The sequence below is a fragment of the Ambystoma mexicanum genome, chromosome 10 (genome assembly GCF_040938575.1).
Source record: "Ambystoma mexicanum isolate Mex_15411 chromosome 10, UKY_AmexF1_1, whole genome shotgun sequence".
Taxonomy (NCBI): domain Eukaryota; kingdom Metazoa; phylum Chordata; class Amphibia; order Caudata; family Ambystomatidae; genus Ambystoma; species Ambystoma mexicanum.
In genome coordinates, this window is record NC_090932.1 from 181,213,836 (window position 1) to 181,235,921 (window position 22,086).

General features: G+C 46.7%; 1 protein-coding gene across 8 annotated transcripts in view; it reads left to right on the forward strand.

The window, feature by feature from the left end:
* The window catches only part of ANK1 (ankyrin 1), a 2,823,483-nt gene that overhangs the window by 1,085,667 nt on the left and 1,715,730 nt on the right, over nt 1-22,086 (forward strand). For all 8 annotated transcript variants that reach the window (XM_069617665.1, XM_069617670.1, XM_069617666.1 and 5 more), the window contains one exon: nt 12,814-12,912. In XM_069617665.1, the coding sequence (XP_069473766.1) occupies nt 12,814-12,912 (99 nt within the window). The remainder of the gene's footprint in view (nt 1-12,813; nt 12,913-22,086) is intronic.

Sequence of the window (22,086 nt, forward strand, 5' to 3'; positions counted from 1 at the left end):
CAAGTAAAAAAAGAGCCAGAGCTGGAGGATCCAGCTTCCCTTATCTCGCACCATCACACTGGAATGCCCTACCTCCCACAATCCGAGGTGAGCCCTCCCTCATTGCCTTCCGGAAAGCTATGAAAACCATTGTCTTCACATAAGGTCTCTCTCAGCACCATGTTTGCCAATAAACTGCCTGTAATGTAATAACCAAAGATGCATGAGCTGTAATGACTAATCTGTTTGTAGCAATCATAATGTGCCAACTACTGCTACCAATCCTGTACCCCCTGTAACTAAGTTCCTGCAAGTAACAGCGCCACAATGCCCCTGGGCTGTCTGCGCGCTATATAAATAAAAATACATAAATAAATGAAGCCCTAGAACAGATAGATCTCCCAAAGCTGGATGCAGAGGCAGCGGACAGGTTAGAGGCTCCCATAACCATAGAGGAATTAAAATCTACTATAAGGGGGTTGCCGACCGGTAAAGCCCAAGGTGCAGATGGATTACCTAGTGAATTTTATAAGGAATGTATTGCAGATCTCACGCCCCCGCTGCTAGCAATGCTAAATGAAGCACTGGACACAGGCATTCTGCCGAAGTCGTTAAGAGAGTCAATTATCATCCCACTACTGAAGCCCAATAAGCCTGACACTGACTACAGATCTTACAACCCCTTTTGTTGCTTAATCAGAACGGTAAAATACTTACAGCCCTAATGGCCAACAGGCTTAAGCCAGCAATATTCAAGCTTATACACCCGGACCGGTCGGGGTACGCTCCGGACAGAAATATTACATGTAACCTGAGGAGGTTAGACCACACCCATGACAGTATGCAACATTTAGATGTGGCCTCGCTCGACACAGTCAAGGCATTTGACTCGGTCAGATGACCATGGTTGCTGGTGGTGCTGAAAAGTTTCGGCCTGGGGCCCACATACATTAAATGAGTATGTCTGCTATATTGCAATCCAATAGCAAGAGTCAAGACAGGCACCCATATCTCAGACCAATGGCTGTTAGGTAAAGGCACACAGCAGGGCTGCCCATGGTCTCCTATGTTATTTATATTCGCCTTGGGGCCATTGGCGGTGTATCTCCAGAAGGAATATCAGGATGCAGGCACAGTTACACAGGGCAGCAGAAACCTGATTTCCTTAAATGCGGATGATATGCTTCTCCAGCATGGGGTCTGGCATGGATTCACATGCTCATGAATATTCCCCGTCGTCAGGCTGGGAATCCTCGGTAAAGAAAAATCAGTATCAGTTTCGTTTCTGATCTGTCTTTCATAGTAGTAGCCAATCACTGATCTCTGCGTCATACTGACCACAGCCAATGACTTCCATCTCCCTAAGCCCCGCCTCTGGCAGCCATCTTCAGATTTTTACCGCACGTTCAAGTGTTGGGATCCTCCTGCTATTGCTCTCGAGCTTTAGTGCTTTTTTCGCGCTTTTTCTGCGCTTTTTCTTAGGAAAATGTTCTCTTTTTCGGTCAAAAGAGCCTCAAGCTCCACTGTTTCTTTATCCGATCAACGGGGACCCGTGTCGGATTCTTCTACGCCCCTCAAGGGTGAAGATTTCGTCAAACCACGCTTTTGGAGGACTCCAGAAGTTTCTCAGGCCCATCTAGATCATGGCCTAGGAGAGGGGAAGCTCGACGCCCGGAAAGCTGTTCAGGGTCTGCCCTGGATGCCAGCTTCAGAGTGTCTTTAAGGAGGACGAACACTCCCTTTGCCTCTACTGCCTGCATGAGGACAAGACGCACGTGGAGAAGGACTGTGCGTTTTGCGGCAATATGTCGGAGCAGACCATGAAGGACCGCCATCTGCGTCTCGCCAACTGGCTGGAACGGAAGAGCCCGTCAGGCGAGAAGAAGAAGAAGTCCGAGCAGTCTTCTAAGACCTTTAAAGGCGCCCCGGCGACTGGGGGTCCAACAGAAGGCCAAGCACCGCGAGTCACCTGGCACCGGAAGCGCCGAACGGTCGGGCTCTACGGGCGCCAGGCAGGGCGCATCCTCCCCGGCACCATCAACCACGAGCCAACGCTCTGGCTCGGGTAAGAGGAAGGCCGAGCACCCGGCGAAGCTCCTGGAGAGATCCTGGTCGACCTCGAAGGCCCCATTGGAGGGGGAGCGAGGCGGTGACCCTCCCCCCAAGGAGAAGGCGGTGAGCGCACCTAAGGTGGTGAATGCCTTGATCCACCCGGCCAAGGCCTCTATCGAGACAGTCGCGGCGGCCCTGGCTCAGCCTGTGGAGGCTACACCAGTGGTGGCGACCTCGGGGCCCAGAGTCTCCCTGCCGCCGGGGAGGGAGTCCTCTTTCATGCCCATCGACAGGACCCCCGTGAAACCTCAGACGGAGAAGAAAAAGGGGGGGCAGGAGGTCGTCGTGGATTCGGCCTCAACCTCTGAGGAGGAGCTGATCGAAGTCTTAAGCCACAGCGTTGGCATGGAAGAAGACCAGCCCGTCGGGAAGGACCCCGACGTAGGAGACGACGTGAATGTCGAGGGTGCCGACGGGGCTCCTGACCGCCCGTCGGAATCCCCTCAACCAGTGCCGCAAGACAACTCGGCGGCCATTTTGTTGGCTATACAGTCCTTATGCTCGGAGATAAGGATGAGATTGCCGTTACCACCAACGGAGGAACCGCTCCCGACGGGGGACCCGGAGCCAGGCCCTTCTGGGAGCCCTCCTCCTATGAGAAGAAGGATTCATCCTCCACCTCCTTTTCAACCATCGCGCCCTGCTCAGCCCTCTTCCCCGTCCACGACCCGTGGGGATGATACGGGGACTGACACGGCCGCGACGGGTACAGACGACGAGGTTTACGACGAGGATCTCCCGTCATCATCTCTTCCCCGGGCTTCCCCGCCCGACGAGATTGGATCGTTTCATGCCATGATCGCCAGGGCATCCAAGCTTTTCCAGCTCTGCCCGGAAGAGAAGAAGAAGGAAGGTTTCCTTTATCAACAGCGCGAGACCAAGAGGAAGACGGTCCTCGCTGTACCTCTACTGGACGATATCTGGGATGAGGGTCTCGCCCTCCTCAAGAACCCATCCACAATGCCTGCGAGAAGGGATCGGTACGAGAAGAAGTACCAGGACCCGGACGTGGCCCCCTTGTGCCTTCGGGCCCAGCCGACCCCGGACTCGGTCGTCTCCGCGGCGGCCAGGAAGAAAGCGGGGGGGCCTCGGCCTCTACGTCAGGGAGTTGTGGTACAAAATCGCCCCCCTGCTGGACTTCTTACCAGACGACAAGAGGGCGGAGGCCCTAGAGATCTTGCAGGAAGGAGAAGTGGCGTCGGACCACGCCATTACGATAGCGACGGACATCGCTGACACTGGATTTCGCCAGTTGGGCAACGGCGTGTGCCTTAGACGGCGTGGATGGCTCAAGGCAACTGACTTCCGTCAGGACGTGCAGACCAGAGTCTTGGACATGCCGTTCGACGGGAGCAACCTGTTTGGGAAAACAGTGGACAATTCCCTACAAGCCATCAAAACGGACACGGAGACGGCCCGGGCTCTTGGTGTTCTCCAGCAACGACGGCCGCCCCTTCGGAGTGGCGGAGGCAAGCAGGGTGCCTCCAAAGGTTCCTGTGGCGGATTTTCCACCTATCGTTAAGCGGCCTGTTGGTCGTCACAGGAAGCCTACAGGGGACGAGGCAAGTCGGGCGGACCCCGCCGTTGTCGCCAAGGAGGACAAGGCGGCAAAGCCTCGTCGAAGCAGGACTGAACCGGCCGTGGGGTCGTGCCCCCACCGAAGCACCCCGGTGGGAGGCCGGCTCGCGAGCTTCGTCAGCGTGTGGGAGTCCATCTCCACCGACCCTTGGGTGCTGGACGCCCTGGCCCAGGGTCACGCGCTCGAGTTTCTAAAGAAGTGCCCGCGCATCCCCCCCGTGGCCAGGAAGGAACATCACGTCCCTCAACTTCTCTTGGAGGTAAAGGCGATGCTCAAGAAAGGCGCCATCGAGCTCGTCCCAAAGAGGCTTCGGGGCTCCGGAGTTTACTCAAGATACTTCCTCGTGAAGAAGAAGACGGGAGGATGGCGTCCCATCCTGGACCTACGACGACTGAACAAATTCATCAAGGCACAGAAGTTCCGGATGGTCACCCTCCAGCACGTCTTGGGTCAACTGGAGGTGGGCGATTTCCTGTCGTCGTTGGATTTGGAGGATGCCTACTTCCATATCCCCATCCTAAAGGGACACCGAAAGTTTCTCAGATTCGTGGTCCAAGGGCGTCACTACCAGTTCAGAGCCCTTCCCTTCGGATTGAGGTCGGCACCCAGGGTGTTCACCAAGTGCCTCGCACCGGTGGCGGCGCGGCTGCGCCTGGAGGGGATCCACGTCTACCCCTACCTGGACTCATCCGAGCAAAGACAAAGGAGCTTGCCGCGGAGCACACGGCAAGGACCGTCCAACTACTCACGGACCTGGGATTCTCCATAAACTACGCCAAGTCCCACCTGGTGCCCGCGCAAGACAGAAGCTCGACACAGTGGCGCTTCTGGCCTCTCCGTCGGAGGAAAGGATGAGGGCCATCTTGGGCAAGATGCAGCGGATGCTGGTTGCGGACGCGGCCAGGGTGAGGTCCATCAAGTCCTTCCTCGGAATGATGTCTTCTTGCATTTATTTCATCCGCCTGTGCAGGCTTCGGATGCGCCCGTTACAGGAGTTCCTGGACGCTCGCTGGATCCAGACGACGGACAGCTTCGAGGACAGGATCACACTCGACGAGAGCTTCCGACGAGCGATCCGGTGGTGGGGCACCCGCGCGCATCTGACGGCGGGCATGGACTTCCAGACCCCGGGCCACCAGAAGACAGTGACCACAGATGCCTCCCTGGAAGGGTGGGGAGCGCACACCGAAAATCTGCACGCGAGGGGCCTTTGGCTGCCGACGGAGAAGTCCCTCCATATCAACGTCCTGGAACTCTCTGCAGTGTTTTGGGCCCTGAGGTCCTTTCTTCCGACCCTCAAGGGCAAGGTGGTGAGGATCTTTACCGACAACACCACCACCATGTTCTACATCAGGAAGCAGGGCGGTACCAGATCCCCAGCCCTGTCCAAGGAGGCGCAGGATCTGTGGCATTGGGCCGTCGCCCAAGGGATGTTTCTGGTGCTGTTTCATCTGGCAGGAATAAAAAACACCATCGCTGACTCGCTCAGCAGAGAGCTGCGCTCGTGCCACGAGTGGGAACTACGACAGGATCTAGTGGACCGGCTCTTCCGACGGTGGGGCACACCCCAGATCGATCCGTTCGCGACGGCAACGAACTCCAAGTGCCGGAGGTTCGCCAGCAGGTTTCCCCAGCCGAGGAGCAGGGGGGATGCTTTCTCGTTCCCCTGGGAGGGCCTGTTCCTATATGCGTTCCCTCCTTTGCCGCTGCTGATCCGGCTCATCAACCAGCTCAAGAGGTCACAGTGCAGGATGATCCTCGTTGCACCTGCGTGGCCGAGGCAGATATTGTTCCCGGACCTTCTGGACTTGTCAGCGTCCCCGTCAATCAAGCTGCCAGTGGACGCGGATCTTCTCTCCGGGGAAGGAGGCGCCATCCTCCATCACGACCCGAAGTCGCTGAACTTGCAGGCCTGGCTCCTGCAGCGTTAGAGTTTGGAGGCTACGACATACCGGCCGACTGCAGAGAGGTTCTTGCAAAGGCCAGGGCGTCCTCAACTCTTAAATGCTACGGACACAAATGGAAGAGGTTCTCTGTCTGGTGCGACGCACAGAAGATTAACCCTCTACGGATTACGGCTCCTCAAGTACTGCCGTACCTGCTGACGCCAGCCAAGGCTGGACTGGCGCACGCTTCCATCAAGATTTATCTTGCTGCGATCTCCCGATACACCAGAACCACAGGACGGACGTCTTTGTGGTCTCATAGTCTGGTGAAAGAATTCATGAACTGACTGTTCAGATCGTTCCCGCCGGTGAAGGCCCCGGCCCTGGCGTGGGAGCTCAACGCGGTGCTGACCAAGCTCATGGGACCTCCGTTCGAGCCTCTGCACTCAGCTCCGTTGAAGTTCTTGTCGTGGAAAACAGCGTTTCTTGTGGCCATCACCTCCGCACGACGGGTGGGAGAGATCCAGGCCCTTTCCTGCAAGCCCCCGTACTTGACATTTCAAGACACAAGGGTAGTGCTCAGGACGCACCCCTCCTTCATGCCCAAGGTGCCATCAGACTTCCACCTCAACGAACCCTTGGTGTTGCCTGTTTTCTTCCCGTCGCCTTCATCGCCGGTTGAAAGGACTTTGCACTTGCTGGATGTGGCTAGAGTGCTGAAGTTCTACGTGGACCGCACAAAGAGTTTTCGGAAGACGTCACAACTTTTTGTGAACTTTGGACCTGTCAATCAGGGGAAGGCTCTCTCGAAGGCTTCCATTTCCAGATGGCTCTCCGGCTGTATCATGTACTGTCATAGGTTGGCAAACCGAAAGCTGCCTGGCCGTCCGAGAGCCCATTCCACCATAGCGATCACAGCTACCACAGCGTTCCGATCTGGTGTGCCGTTGCTGGACATCTGCAGGGCTGCTACGTGGAGGTCGACGCACACCTTCACGAAATTCTACTGCGTTGATCGGGATTCCAGGGAGGAGTCCAGGGTCGGCCAAGCAGTGCTGCGCAACCTGTTCGCCTAAGGTGAGCCCGGTGAGGAGCTAAGAATTGCTTAATGTTGACTTTTGGATGTAATGCTTAATGTTGAGCCTTTGCCACCTTCGTGGTTGTGCATGTGTGTACTGCTATGTATTCTTTTATTCATGAGCATGTGAATCCATGCCAGACCCCATGCTGGAGAAGGAACAAGTTACTTACCTGTAACTGTTGTTCTCCAGCATGGGTCTGGCATGGATTCACATGCGAACCCTCCCGCCTACCCCTCTGCGGCTCTTCACTTGGTCATACTGCCACTTCACGTGCTACCAAATCTGAAGATGGCTGCCAGAGGCGGGGCTTAGGGAGATGGCAGTCATTGGCTGTGGTCAGTATGACGCAGAGATCAGTGATTGGTTACTACTACGAAAGACAGATCAGAAACAAAACTGATACTGATTTTTCTTTACTGAGGATTCCCAGCCTGACGACGGGGAATATTCATGAGCATGTGAATCCATGCCAGACCCATGCTGGAGAACAACAGTTACAGGTAAGTAACTTGTTCCTTTTATACCTACAGCACCCAGATACCAACTTACCGTATATTTTAGATGTGTTCAAATGCTATGCAGACCTATCTGGTATCACGATCAACATGCAAAAGTCATGTTTGTTCCCCCTAGCAGGGTATAGAGGGAAACCCCTAAATGCATTGCCAGCGCTACCTATTAAATTGGAGCTGAACACATTTAGATACCTGGGAGTAGACATTTTCCATGATCTTAAAACAGAACACATACAGAACACACTAAAAGCGGTAGATAAAATGGAGAAATCCATGACTTTTTGGGCCAGATTGCCGCTCTCACTGATGGGGAGAGCCGCGCTGTTGAAGATGGTAGTGCTCCTGAGGCTCCTTCATTACTTAACTAACGTCCTGTACGACATACCTAAAGACTTTTTTAGGAAACTTGATACCACATGTCGTAGCTTCTTATGGCACAACTCGAGATGCGGGGTGACACTAACGAAACTGGAGAGTCCGTACGATCAAGGGGGTATAAAAGTGCCCAATTTTGAAGCATACTTCATGGCGTGTCAACTTCAATCCGTCACAAACTGGCTGTCGGATCAACAGACCCAGGATAAGTTGTTGCTACAGCCAGCATGTACCCCATTCTTTTTGAAAGAGGTGATATGGACCGTAGCACCACGAGACTTGAAACCCATGCTGCTTCTGAGGCTGGGCAGGACAATGTGGCATAGGGCTTGTCGCGTTCTAGATAAAGAACAACCCTACTTACGCCAGATCCTATTGGTGACACTAAAAGGGGAGGATCCACAACTTAGACTAAATGTGAGGAGGTATTGGGAACCCATGGGGGGAGACGTACTATGAGAGGGGAGACTGATGAACTTTAGTGCACCTACCTCAGAAACAGGCATACATGAAGGACAACACATAATCTATGCTTCATTTCTCACCAAATGAAAGCAGAAATGGCCAGGAACAGACAGGGAACTGCAGGAAGATGGAACAATAGAAACGATTTACGATATTTCAGAAGGAGGGCATGCAGTATCGAGAATATACAAGTTATTAATGTCACGTCTGGGGGATATGCTTGCGCAGACCAGGCGTAGCTGGAAGCAGAGTTGCAGGAGAAATTTTCAGACAAAGTCTGAGGCAGCGCGATAGCTTTCCATAAAAAAGTGTCCAGAAATGTAAAGCTTCAGTTGATTCAGTTATACGCAACTCATAAGGCGTATCTAACCCCGGAGAAATTAGCCAAATTCAGCAAGGCAACGGAACAGGCCTGCCCGAAATGTGGATTGATTAATGCGGACCTGGTACACAAGTTCTGGGCTTGTACGGAGATCCGACAATACTGGGAAGAGATATCTCAGGCTTTAGCCAAGGCAGGTATAACACTAGACACAAGATCTCCCACAGCCTGTCTGCTTGGTATTTTCGCAAGACTGAAGCAAGCAAGACATGTTAGTAAGTTGAAAGACCTAGCATGCATCCTGGAGAAACGTAGGATAGCGCTGGGTTGGAGAGTGTGCAAGAGTCCGGAAGTACACCTGTGGTGGAGGGACCTCCAAAAATGGACGCTGGCAGAAACCTCAGTGTGGCAAGAAGCAGCCCGCCGAGGTCAAGGAGAACAAAATGTAGACTTAGATTCCTGGAAGCATATTTTGCAGGAACTGATGGCCTCTGCTCATAACGAGACCCAAATGGTCATAAATGCACCATCATAAAGGGCCGACTATAGTCAATGTATATACTTGATACAGCCAAATGCATTGTGTTCAAAATAACAAAGGTGGACTAGGCTGGGGAGTGCGCTGGGGAAGTTGGGGGGGCAAGGGAACAAACAGACACAATCGGCTGTATATTGTTATGTGACCAAATATATCAGTCTGTAAGTTACACTGTTGTTAATAAATCAATACAATTGTTTTAAAAAAAAAATAACGATGCATGGGTGCTATAAACGGTAGCCAACTGTTACTGCCTTCTATTCTTAAAGAAACCTTCGGATTGCCCCTTAAAAGCCAGATCTACCTTGGTTCCAGATCCGCTCATCCAACAGGAGATTCTCATCCTGTTGAAGAAAGGTGCAACAGAGCAGATACCTGCAGCGGATGAGAAACCAGGGTTGGTATTCTCCCTACTTCCTAATCCCCAAGAATTACGGCGGAGTGCGACCCAACTTGGACTTCAGATGCTTGAACAAGTTCTTCAGGAAGGACAAGTTAAAGATGGTAACTCCTTTGCAGATCCTTCAGGCCCTTCGACACCAGGATTGGTTGGTGTCTTTGGATCTCAGAAGCACTGAAAGTACCTGAGGTTCGCGGTTGGCGGTTCTCATCAGTTTGGGTTCTGCCATTCGGGCTCACCTCAGCCCAGAGGCTCTTCACCAAGCTTATGTCAGTGGTGGAAGCAAGTCTAAGGAGGGAGGCGATTCACATCTACCCCTACCTGGATGATTGGTTAATCAGGGCTTGTTCTCCGGAACAGTCTCTGAGTAATCTCAATCCATCTGCCACTGAAGTCCCACTTGACAACTTCACATAAGCTTCAATTTATTGGAGCAGTCCTGAATTCAGCCTCGGGAAAAACTTTGCCACCCGAGTTAAGGGCTCAATATCTGTCGTAGATGGTCCAAAAATGTCATAGTGCCCAACATCTCCTGGCCTTCGACTACCTAAGGTTGCTTGGCCTCATGGCATCCTGCATTTTTCTGGTGCCAGAAGCCCGTCTGAGGATGAGATCCCTTCAGTGGGCTCTCAGATCCCAGTGGTCTCAATTCTTTGGCTGAATGACAGACTTTCTTCCGGTCCCGACAAAGGTCGCTCAGGATCTTCTCTAGTGGGCTCGAAGACCTGATGGAGGTGTTGCTTTTGGCTAGAAGACCACTTGTCCCACTGGGTTACAAGTGGACCCGAAGAAGGGCTTCTTGGGGGCACTGTCTATTTTTAAGTGATCTCCTGATGAGGGATTGTACTTTAAGGTGTCGATTGTAATACAATTTCTTAAGGGTTTAACAAATGTGTTCCTGCCTACTCCCTTTATTGTGCCAACATGGGACTTGAACTTAGTATTGAAATGTATTATGGGAGCTCCTTTCGAGCCCTTACATTCGTGTCCATTGAGGATGCTTACAATAAAGACTGCCTTTTTAGTAGCTATCACGTCTGCCCACAGGGTAAGTGAGCTACAAGCCCTGCCTTCAAAGCCTACTTTCAGGTCTTTTTTCAAGGACAAAGTAGTTTTAAGAGTTCGATCATCTTTTCTTCCAAAAGTTGTGTCGGAGGTCCACCTTTCACAACGGATAGTATTACCAATCTTTTATCCTCCTCCCCAAAAGGGAAGGAGAGACTCCATCGTCTGGACCCTAGAAGGGTATTAAGTTATTATATTTCACAAACAGCAAATGTTCACCAGGATGACCAGCTTTTCGTTGGATACACTGGACAGAGATTAGGTTTAGCGGTCACAAAACAAACAATTTCCAGATGGATTGTCATGTGTATAACAATGCTGCTTTTTGGCAGGAAAAGATTTGGTCGAAGATTTGAGGGGCACATTCCACTAGAGGGGTGGCTGCTTCCTCCCCTCTAGACAGAGGAGTGACAGTGCAGGACATCTGCAGAGCGGCAACTGTCTCTTCATACTTTCAGCACATTTTACTAAATAGACTCTTTATCAAGAGAGAATGCCAAATTTGGCAAAGCCGTCTCCCATGACATTAATAAATGGAAATTCTCTGCACCCTCGTCCCCACACAAACTGCAATCGGGGTGTATCAAAGATGAGGAGTTTTGGGACGACACAATTCATTTGAATTACAAGTTATTTACCGATGGTAGCGTTCTTTCGATTGAATGTTCCTCCCACGTATTTCTCATGACCCTCCCATCCTTCCCGTCTTGCTTGCCTAGAATTTGTGTCTTACACCTTCCTTTCTCGCAACGTCAAGAATGTCTCCTCCTATGGCAGAGCATGCAAATTAAAGGGAAAAAATGGAACGGAGGTAACTGTCACCTCGGCGTGCTTCATATACCAACATCAACATCACGGCGAGGGACATTACCGAGGCTGTTGAAGACCATGACTCGAAGCCACACAACTTTCGACCCTAAGAAAAAAGAATTCGAAAGCAAGCAGACTTGGATATATCAAAGATGAGGAATAGGCGGCAGGAACATCCAATAAAAAGTCTGTTACCATGGGTAAGTAACTTGTTATTCTGACTCTTTCACAGATTCTCGAGGTTCTCCTGCAGGGTACCCCTCTAGTAAAATAAGCTAGGTACACTGGAACAGTAAAAATCTGAAAACACCAATACCTTTCGTTTTGTACGAAAACTCTGAAAACAAGAAACAAATAAATAAAAAGCACTACAAGAATACTGGCATTACTATGAAATGTATACTAAAGTAAACAACTAGAAATGTGCAAGTTAGACATGGACATCAGAGATTTTCTCCATTCCTATTTGTAAGAATCAGTGCCAGGCCTCCGAGAATCTTAAAACAAGAGCAAATAAAATAAATGTTTTGTCTAAAAAAATGTGTAACACCAGTTTCTTCCTGGTAGAGGTTTCAGTACCTCCTTACCAGAAAGTACCTACGAAATCTCACTCATTAGATGTTAGTCTTTTCTTAGAGGACATTGCCTTTAATAGTGTTTCACTGCTGGAAGGTCCCAGTTCTCTTCAAATAGTAGAGTGTGTCCCAAAACTCCTCAAACTTCACTCCTGTGGACTCCTAAGCCCCAGGTTAACTTTTGTATTTCCTTTTGGGCATGCCCTTAGCCTGCGACTATCCTTCTTCTTGTCCACGTCTTGCCTTTATTTCTTCCTAGGCCCCTGCACAAGTCTCCTTTTATCTTCTGCCTGAGTTTTCTCCATCCTATCTGGGTTTATCTTTGTGCCTTTCTTCCTGTCTCCTCCTGCTTGGGCCTCTCCCTACTACTTAGAGTCTCTCATTGCTTTCTGCCTGGTCCTCGCCCTACTTACAGATTAGCCTCCTCTCTGAAGTTCTCCTTCCACCTTTCTGTGTCTCTCTGTTTTTACCCCCCTTACCTCTGGCCTCATCCTTACTTTACCTCTTAGCAGGGTTTCTCCCTCAGTCATTAATTACTCTGGCCTTTTTTATTGCTTCCTGCATGGGTCATTACACTTACTTCATTAGCCTCTACCTCCTTCTTGACAAGGCTTTGTTTACCTTGTGGAGTTTCTCCTTTGACTGCTTCTGAATTTGAACATATATACTGCCTGTGCCACCTCATACTCCCTGCCTGTGCCTTATCCTAATTCCTTGCTGTTATTCCCCTTATCTAATGCCTGATCATCTCCATGATTATTTCTTTCCTTTCTGTTTTGACATATTTGCTTTATATCTGGGCCTTTCTGCCCTGTCATCTTCCTACAGTCTATCTGGGACCTCCTACTAATCAAACGTCTCTTCATTACTCTCGGCTTAGGTTCTCCAGTATTTCATGCATGGGGTGGTTCCTGATTCTCTCCCACTTCCTAGAGTTCCAAACACTTCTGACATGGACCTCTCCCTGAATCACACCTTACTCCCTGGGCCAGTCCATGCCTCCCACTCTGGTCTCTAGTAAGCTACATTGTGAGCATCTTCACGTTCTTAACTTGGTCACCCTGTCAGTATCTCATCACTTGGACCCTGATTTTCTCTTGTTCTCCTCAGAAAGGATTTACGCCTCTGCACGTTGCTGCTAAGTATGGAAAGATAAATGTGGCAGAAATCCTTCTGGAGCGAGAAGCACATCCAAACTCTGCTGGGAAGGTGAGTGTGATCTCAAGGTAAGAGTCTTTGTGATGGGGCCCTAGATATGGAACCGTCCTTGCTAAACTCTGGTGATTGTTGTGGTGTCTTTTTTTATTCGCTGCCAGGTCGCAGGATGGGTTTGAGGTGAAGCCCACAACTCCTTTATTGTATGATATGGCGTTTATCCTGGTTACCTTGCAATTTGTTTGATGTTTCAAAAAGTGGATTTGCCACACTGTTTAGGGTCAGTTTTAAGTGCTATTTTATTTGTCATCAGTTGTTTCATATGGACACATAGTCCCAATTGTGGTCAGCCGACACGTGTTTCGACTGCGTGGGTCTTTATCAAGGCTGTAAATTAACAAGGGGGGTCCTGGGAGTCCCTCTGCCAGACATTAGTCCTGGTTACGAGAGACTTACCCAGAGTCTTTAACTCACTATCTTTCACAGAGAAGAAATATCCCAAACATATCAGTCTTTGTCCTGCCCTGGGGCAGTCCAGCACCGAAATGCTAGGCAATTCTCCTCTGAACAAGAGTACCAACAGAAACCCCAGACACGTGTTTCGGTCTGGTTGGACCTCATCAGTAGGGTGGATCTGTGCCTCTCTAAGAGTAGTGAGCAAGGGGTCCACGTCTGGATTCCCCTAGTAACTTAGGGTGAGACCCAAAGTTACTTAAAAATGCGAATTAACAAGGGGGGTCCTGGGAGTCCCTCTGCCAGACATTAGTCCTGGTTACGAGAGACTTACCCAGAGTCTTTAGCTCACTATCTTTCACAGAGAAGAAATATCCCAAACATATCAGTCTTTGTCCTGCCCTGGGACAGTCCAGCACCGAAATGCTAGGCAATTCTCCTCTGAACAAGAGTACCAACAGAAACCCCAGACACGTGTTTCGGTCTGGTTGGACCTCATCAGTAGGGTGGATCTGTGCCTCTCTAAGAGTAGTGAGCAAGGGGTCCACGTCTGGATTCCCCTAGTAACTTAGGGTGAGACCCAAAGTTACTTAAAAATGCAAATTAACAAGGGGGGTCCTGGGAGTCCCTCTGCCAGACATTAGTCCTGGTTACGAGAGACTTACCCAGAGTCTTTAACTCACTATCTTTCACAGAGAAGAAATATCCCAAACATATCAGTCTTTGTCCTGCCCTGGGGCAGTCCAGCACCGAAATGCTAGGCAATTCTCCTCTGAACAAGAGTACCAACAGAAACCCCAGACACGTGTTTCGGTCTGGTTGGACCTCATCAGTAGGGTGGATCTGTGCCTCTCTAAGAGTAGTGAGCAAGGGGTCCACGTCTGGATTCCCCTAGTAACTTAGGGTGAGACCCAAAGTTACTTAAAAATGCGAATTAACAAGGGGGGTCCTGGGAGTCCCTCTGCCAGACATTAGTCCTGGTTACGAGAGACTTACCCAGAGTCTTTAGCTCACTATCTTTCACAGAGAAGAAATATCCCAAACATATCAGTCTTTGTCCTGCCCTGGGACAGTCCAGCACCGAAATGCTAGGCAATTCTCCTCTGAACAAGAGTACCAACAGAAACCCCAGACACGTGTTTCGGTCTGGTTGGACCTCATCAGTAGGGTGGATCTGTGCCTCTCTAAGAGTAGTGAGCAAGGGGTCCACGTCTGGATTCCCCTAGTAACTTAGGGTGAGACCCAAAGTTACTTAAAAATGCAAATTAACAAGGGGGGGTCCTGGGAGTCCCTCTGCCAGACATTAGTGCTGGTTACGAGAGACTTACCCAGAGTCTTTAGCTCATTATCCTTCACAGAGAAGAAATATCCCAAACATATCAGTCTTTGTCCTGCCCTGGGGCAGTCCAGCACCGAAATGCTAGGCAATTCTCCTCTGAACAAGTGTACCAACAGAAACCCCAGAAACGTGTTTATCAAGGCTGTTACATATTTAAAAGGTTACACACATGTGCACGTGTTATGAATCGGTGACATTTCTGACATGGTGCATCTCTGCCGATGGTTACATAATCAAAAGTGGGGAAGAAAGAAGAGAGAAAGCGGGAAGAGAGCAAGGTGGTTAATTGGAAGAAACACTGGAGTGGCTGTGGATTCAACCCGGTTGCACTGAAAAGAGGTCTGTGAGAAACCTGACAAGGAGAATCTGGGCACCTCTGTCCTCCTTCTGCCGTGGGGCTGCTACAGTGATCACCCACCACTTGTTGAGCATGTTCTGCCACCAATCGGGAGCCTGGTGTGCTTGAGCAGGACTTCTCTCCCCTCCCCCACTTGAGCACACCAGGCTCCTGGTTGGTGGCAGGACCTGCTTACCAGGTGGTGGGTTATCGCTGTCACAGCCACATGGGAGAGATGGACAGACTGGCCCAGATGCCACTTGTCAGGTTTCCCACAACGTTCTTGTCAGTGCAACAGGGTTGAATGCACAGCCATTTCGTTGAGCTGGAGCGGCTCATGCAGGGGTGGAGGGAAGGTTGGCTTGCTAGCCTGTGGTGGATCCACTGGTAGCAGACAGCAATATCCTTCTACCCAAACTATCCTATGTTATTTTATTAATTGCTTGTAGAGTGCAACTTACACTCTTGAAGGGGCCCCTTGCCCTCCCTTCCTCGGGGTTGGTGAAATATTGTTCCAAAGCGCTTTTTCTTAGAGCTAGAAAGAATTGCAAGCTTCATTTGGGGTGTTGAAAGGAAGGGACTGAACACCAAATCAGAGAATAAAGGGTTAATTGGTCGTCCATGATCATACCCAAACTGGAAATCTTATGGAGTGGTGTTGGGCATTGGCACCAGAAAGTCGGCCAAAAGTCTAATGCAGTTAAAATGTAATATGTTCCAGAGATCATGATTTCATTTTTCCCTCTGATCAAGCCTAGCCTCGAAACATAATTCTCTATGGATGTTCTTGCAATACGGACTGGAAATGCGCATAGCCATCATTTCACCTGAGACACCTCCACATTCTTTGAGGCTCTCCTCATATGGTAGAGGAAAAGCTAAATGAGAATGCTTGATGGAGCTCTGACTGCAAGGGAGTGACAGATGTCACAGCCATTTTATCCTCCTCTCCAAATTCTGAAGCTGTCTTAATGAGTATATAAGGTTCATGTTAGGGTTAGGATGAGTGTTGAGAAAAATGAAATGAACCGCAAGCCCATTATGCGTTTTGTACTTAATGATTCAAGCCTACAATCTTTTTATCATAGACATATTTGTTGAACATAAAGACATGTAATTCTTATGTTCCTAAAGTGCTCGTCGAGGTTCTGAAAAACAGTCAGGAACCATCATTGGTGCTATTTGACACCAATGACATTGTGACATTTGACAATTCCTGAGGGAGTTCCCCCTTTCTCCTTTAGGAATGTATCATTGCATGTTGGATAGTCTGGTACACTTCTATTGTATACTTTGAAATACCACAAAAATAATGTGTATGGTTATTCTAGATTTTGAAAATATTCTCTGCTCAGAAAGACAAATTTCACGTATTTTATTATGCCTACAACATATACTGGAAGTGCTCATTAGAAATGAACATTGTGCAATTTTAAAACGAGTAATTCTACAATGTTAGTACAATGAAATAAGTTCCTTTTTTGTTAAACATTCTTTTGTTGAGAAGACACACCATTGTGTCTCTCAAAATGTCCTTGCATCTTGAAAGGGGTTGTAGTCAGATTATGTGAGCACCAAGGCAGTGTTTAATTTTGCATGCTGGACACTGACTGGTTCATAGTGGCACATATTTATCACAATATGAAAAAACATAAATAATTAGTAGTAGAACATGTCAAATACAAATGTAAACCCTGCAGCCTGGTCTTAAAAGGCCTATCCGAACCACAGTGACTCCAAAAGAAACTATCTGCACACTCCAAATCTCAGCCCACAGGTGCAATGCAGTGTATGTTAATGACGGCCAAACACCTTTTACTGTTCCTGCATGCGATAAGCATTCAGTAGCATGAAAGGGCACATTATTCCAAAACATGCTGACCCTTCAGTTAATCCCCATTTTCCAGTCCCTTAGTACTCGTGGGGAAATGCCATATCACCCTGTGTAGTGTTACCACATGGGTAAAATGGAGTCCGGTATGACTTTCAGGTGGCCACAAGGTGTTTCAGATGTGAAACTCAGAACGTGGTGCTGTGCTAAAAGTGGCAGTATATCTTTTACTGCCAATTCTTTTCCCACACTGGCAACCTCTTAATGAGGTCTTGTATCTGTTAAGTGCCTGTGGTTTCTAGCAGCTTTTCAACAGATTACAGACAAAATATGGAGCAAGTATTGGTGGGGTTATTAAGATAAAGAGAGAAGAAACTGACAATTTTAAGTTTCTATATAACAATTCCTGACATAAAGGATATGTTGACGATGGACTGGATAGTATTTGACAGAAGCAGACAAATATCCTTAAATATGTGGGCAATGCCAATGTCTTTGGGCGATCCAGATGGCGTTACTTTAGGCAGAGAAGTTTTTGTTTGCGACTCAGTTAAAGGAGAGAAATCTGAAAATGTGTTGAGCTGCTCATACTTGCTCCAAATAGTGTTATAAGCATCTTGAACGGGCGTTTGTGTGGATTTAATCAATGTCAGATTGAATGCAGTCTATGTATGTTATGTTATGTTATATTAGGTTACTGAGGTTTACACCACACAGCGCTTCCATTTTCATGTTCTCCAGAAACCCTGCCAGATCTAAAAGAAAGGGGGTATGGTGTGATAATGGGGATCCTGGAGAAACTGAACATAGCTTTTGAGCTATTGTTGAAAGTGATTATTTCTTTTTTTTGTTTAGTAATTTTTATAAGATTTTACCAAATATTAGGTGCAAATGCGTTAGATAATTAATACAAACAATTGAAAGTATAAAGTGTAAAGTATCGAGAAGAGTATTCACAAGAAACAAGTAAATTGTCATTTAAAAGCAAGGTACTTGATGATCATTATGGATGGTAATGGTAGCCCAAATCTAAACTCGGCAAGTAATAAGGGAGAGTCAAGCTAGCATTAATGGTTAAAAACACAGTAATTTAATTGATTAGGAGTAGCATCAAAGCACAATGATGACATATAAATCTATGTAGTTATAGATAAATGGTAGGTAAATAACACAAACATGCAAAACAATCCAGGCACAAAAGGGGTAATGCAGGCATAAAACAAGATATGTTCAAAGAGGTTTAGGAACATTATAATAACTGCCAAATTGCTTCCTACCCAAAAACATGACAAACAGAGCCTGTTTTTTTCGTTGATGTTTCTGGGATTCAAAAACACTAATTGCAGCACAATTCTTGATGCTATCAATGTAACAAATAAGAACCCACCAGCCCGCAACTTTCCAATTTTTGTAATCATTTGAAATGATAACATAATAATCAAGTTTAATAAGTCAGGGCATCTGGCAAACTTAATATCAGTATCACCCAACAAATTCAATGTGATACAAATTATGAAAAAGTTGACAATCAAAAATCATGTGTTTTAAATTGGCTATTATTTCTATGCAAACCATTCAGAGCCATTTTGAGAGGAAAATCTTGAAATTCTTTGAGGCATAAAAAAAGAGACCAACTGTATGTTTAGTTAAGTTATTAGTGTGAACGTGGTGGGTGGGTGGGTGTGTTTCTGTGTGCGTGTTTGAAGTATAGCTTATTGTCTTTCAATATGTGTATGTGTTTTCACTATTTGATTGCTCACCCTACATGCGGTCAATTCTATATAGGTGTTTCATGAAAAATTATATTGTAATACATTTTTTTATCTTCTCTTTTTAGTTACTCTTGTCAAAGTTATTGCTTAGATTGTTAGAGCATTTCATGATGATTGTGTTCTTGTGTTTGCAATGTAATTGTTTTTATTGAAAAATACAAATAAAGAATATTAAAAAAAAGAGAGACTGGGTGATTTGACAGCAATTCTATCTGTAAAGACACTTGTCCAAACTATTTCCCAACAATTAATAGTGATGTTAAAGGAGCCAATTACCTCCAAAGCTAGTTTAGTCTTAGATTTAAGATTTGATTTCAATTGCTAATAGACATCATGAGTTTATAAATAATTGCATCTTTAATAGAGGTGTATTGCAGAAGGGCAATTACATGTTTGGCAATATTCATAGCATGGTGTAGGTTTGCTAACCTACACCATGACAAGCTAGGGATAGTGATATTAATCATGTCTAAATATGCATTCAATTCAGTATTCTCTAATTGAAAGGAAGATTAATTGTGAAAAAGGGTATACATGTTCAATTATTGATTACTTGTTGCACATAAAAAACCTGTATTTATTCAAGTGTCAGAGCATAAGGACATTGTGATATGCTTGTTAAACCATACATTATTATTATTAGGGGCATCATTCTCCACACTGGTACAAAGAAAAAGGTTCCATGCATGTTTGAGACCAATCAGATCAGAGTGCCTTTTAATAAGCAACCCATCTGAACATTTTAAAATGTAAAACATCTTAAATGCTTCAATCAAGGATGATTCTAATAAACACCATGAAGGTTGACCAGCATCTTCTTTGGAGTAAATTATATAGTTGAAAAGTTGTCAGAGCACAAAAGCCAAGGGATATCTATGAAAGTCTGCAAAGACAACAGCGCCTTTATGTGTGATCAATTTGAGTTTACTAAACACAATTTGTGGAGACTTATTGTTCCACATGAATTTTAAAATAATGAAATCCACCTTTTTAAAGAAAGAGTTAGCAAAAACAATAGGAAGCATAGATAGGAGGAATAATATGATGGGAGTCAACATCATTTTAATGATGCCCGGACATCCTCACCAAGAGAGATATAAGGCTGATCATTTACTAGCCAAATCTTTAAAGGAATGGTTCGGTCAAAAATGTTTATTGCCCCTACGGTCGGCCATGTGTTTTTAAGCCTAAGTCGCTCGATTTTAGAAAAATTTACTATGGACCTTACCCGAGTTTTCGTCCATTAAACGCAAGCGAAAACAGGCACCAGGGAGCTGCCATTTTGTGATAATCCTATCATTTCCCCCATCGCCCTGGCTGACCTGCTTTTGCGGCACTAAATCATATCCCCCGCCCCTGAGCCTAACATTATCAAAACATTCATATTTCCCGCCTCTCTCCGTGATGTTACTGTGCTGCGTAGGCAAACGCGCCCAGTCGTCTTCTACGCGACTTCACACAGAACCCGGAAACCAACACAGATCAGCTCACAACACAGCGCGCCACAATTCGGAATATGAAACTGTACTTTAAAATCAAACAGCAACACAGTAAATTTGGTAAAGTACATTTATTTGACATTAAATGTTTATAGAATATTCAGCAATTGACATATGAACTCCGAAAGTCATTTATTTTCTTTTATCTCTATCCGCAAATCCTTAAAATGTTATCGTGAGTCACGCGCTGTTCCTTTATGGTACACAGGGTGTTGCTTTTCGTTGAAAGAGGCACTTTTGTCGCACGTTGAACCGCAAGGCTGGTCCATCAAGTAGGCACTAGGCCAGCGTAAAGGTTGATATGTTGCTTCTAGCCGCTAGTACCGCGTAAGGGCATATGAGCCCTTGGCGATCATCCCATAAGATGATCAGAATGGTGCAGTTGTTTACATTAAGCTGCAGCTGGCGGCTGAAGAAACCGTCTGCCGGTGTCTGAAACTGGTGGCAGGGGCAAAACGCGAGTATGTACCTATTTTGAAAACATAAAATGTATAATTAGTCTCGCCAGCCGATCTTTATTAATATTATTCATTTTATTTATTACGGCCGAACTGAAATTATTTGCTTTCAAGTATAGTGCAATGGAGTATGTTCGGCTCTAAAATCAATGTGAAAACTAACTAAATAAATCGAGGTTGGTACACAATGAGAAACGACTTTTTGTCTATATGCGTGTGGAATGTGGACCTGCATGCCCATGTGCACGCTACAAGGACTATCCCACAAACCTTTTCAAAGCTCTTCATTCATTCATTTATTCATGCATCCATTCATTAATTCTTCATTCCGGTATAAAAGCGTCTAAAGAGTTACTTACATTATATTTGCAATTTCCATTGTGTCTCTGCGTAATGCAGTCCGTAAATCCCACTGTGCTCTTGACAACGATTTTTCATATATTGAACTAACATGAAACTCGGTCTAGTTTAAGAATTTTCTGCCTTATCATCTCAAACGTTATTGCACCTCCCAACCCCCCCTTCAAATGAAGTTCTTTCAGCATGGTCCCTGTCTCTCAAGGTCAAAAAACAATAGAACCTTATACTGCCAGTGCGAGTTGTGGGCCTCTTCAGGGCGCGAGCTGAAAATCAAAGCCGCTGACCTTCACTAGAAATTAGCATACATTCTTTCTTTGCAACATCCCGTAGTAAAGCCATCTGTGAGAACTTGAAGTTTCGAATCCATCTATGTAGTGCGCCTCAATGTGCAAATGCGAACTGGCTTCTCTCTCATCTGCAACAGGTCGCTTGGCGCGTTCTAAGGCCCCAATTTTGTCCTCGTTGTCTGCGAGCTTTGAAGCCCCAAAGAACCATAACTATTGAGACTTTTAATTTTTTGGGGAAGGTCAGGTGAAAGTATAAAGTACCTGAGCAGTTGATTTGAAAGTGAGATTTATTGTTTGTTTGTTTTATTATTTGCAATACGCAAGCCTCCCCTCGGTTAACAGTGCCCAGCATTTATAAGAGATTGTGAAAATTAGTTACAACAACAAAAATATATACATACACAAATAGGCAAGGTCAGCAATATGAGGTGAATAGAGAGAGAATTCAAAGATGACACACTGGTAGTTCGTCACCCAGGATGGTGAAGGTAGGGGTTAGGGTTAGCGTACTTTGTATGCACACTGTACAATAAAATGTATTTACAAAAAGACAATCGTATTACAATTATTTAAACCAGGATTTGTACTTCGCAACCAGCTCTCCTTTGGGTGGACATGGCACAGTGGCAATGTTGGGTGGCAATGGATCAGTGCTCTGCACAGAAACGTTCAAAATTCCATATCTGTGCTTCTCTAATACAGCAACAATAAGGTTTTTGACAAACTCGAACTCCATTTCCTCATAGACTGGTTTGATCACCCATTGCTTACTTCTTTTTGAAAAGGCCTTAGTGTAGCGAGGCATCCTTACATTACCCTTAGTCCTAGATTGTTCACGGCCGAGATTCTCGTTATGGGCCAAGACGGCAAGTAGAGTCCTATGTCTCATGCC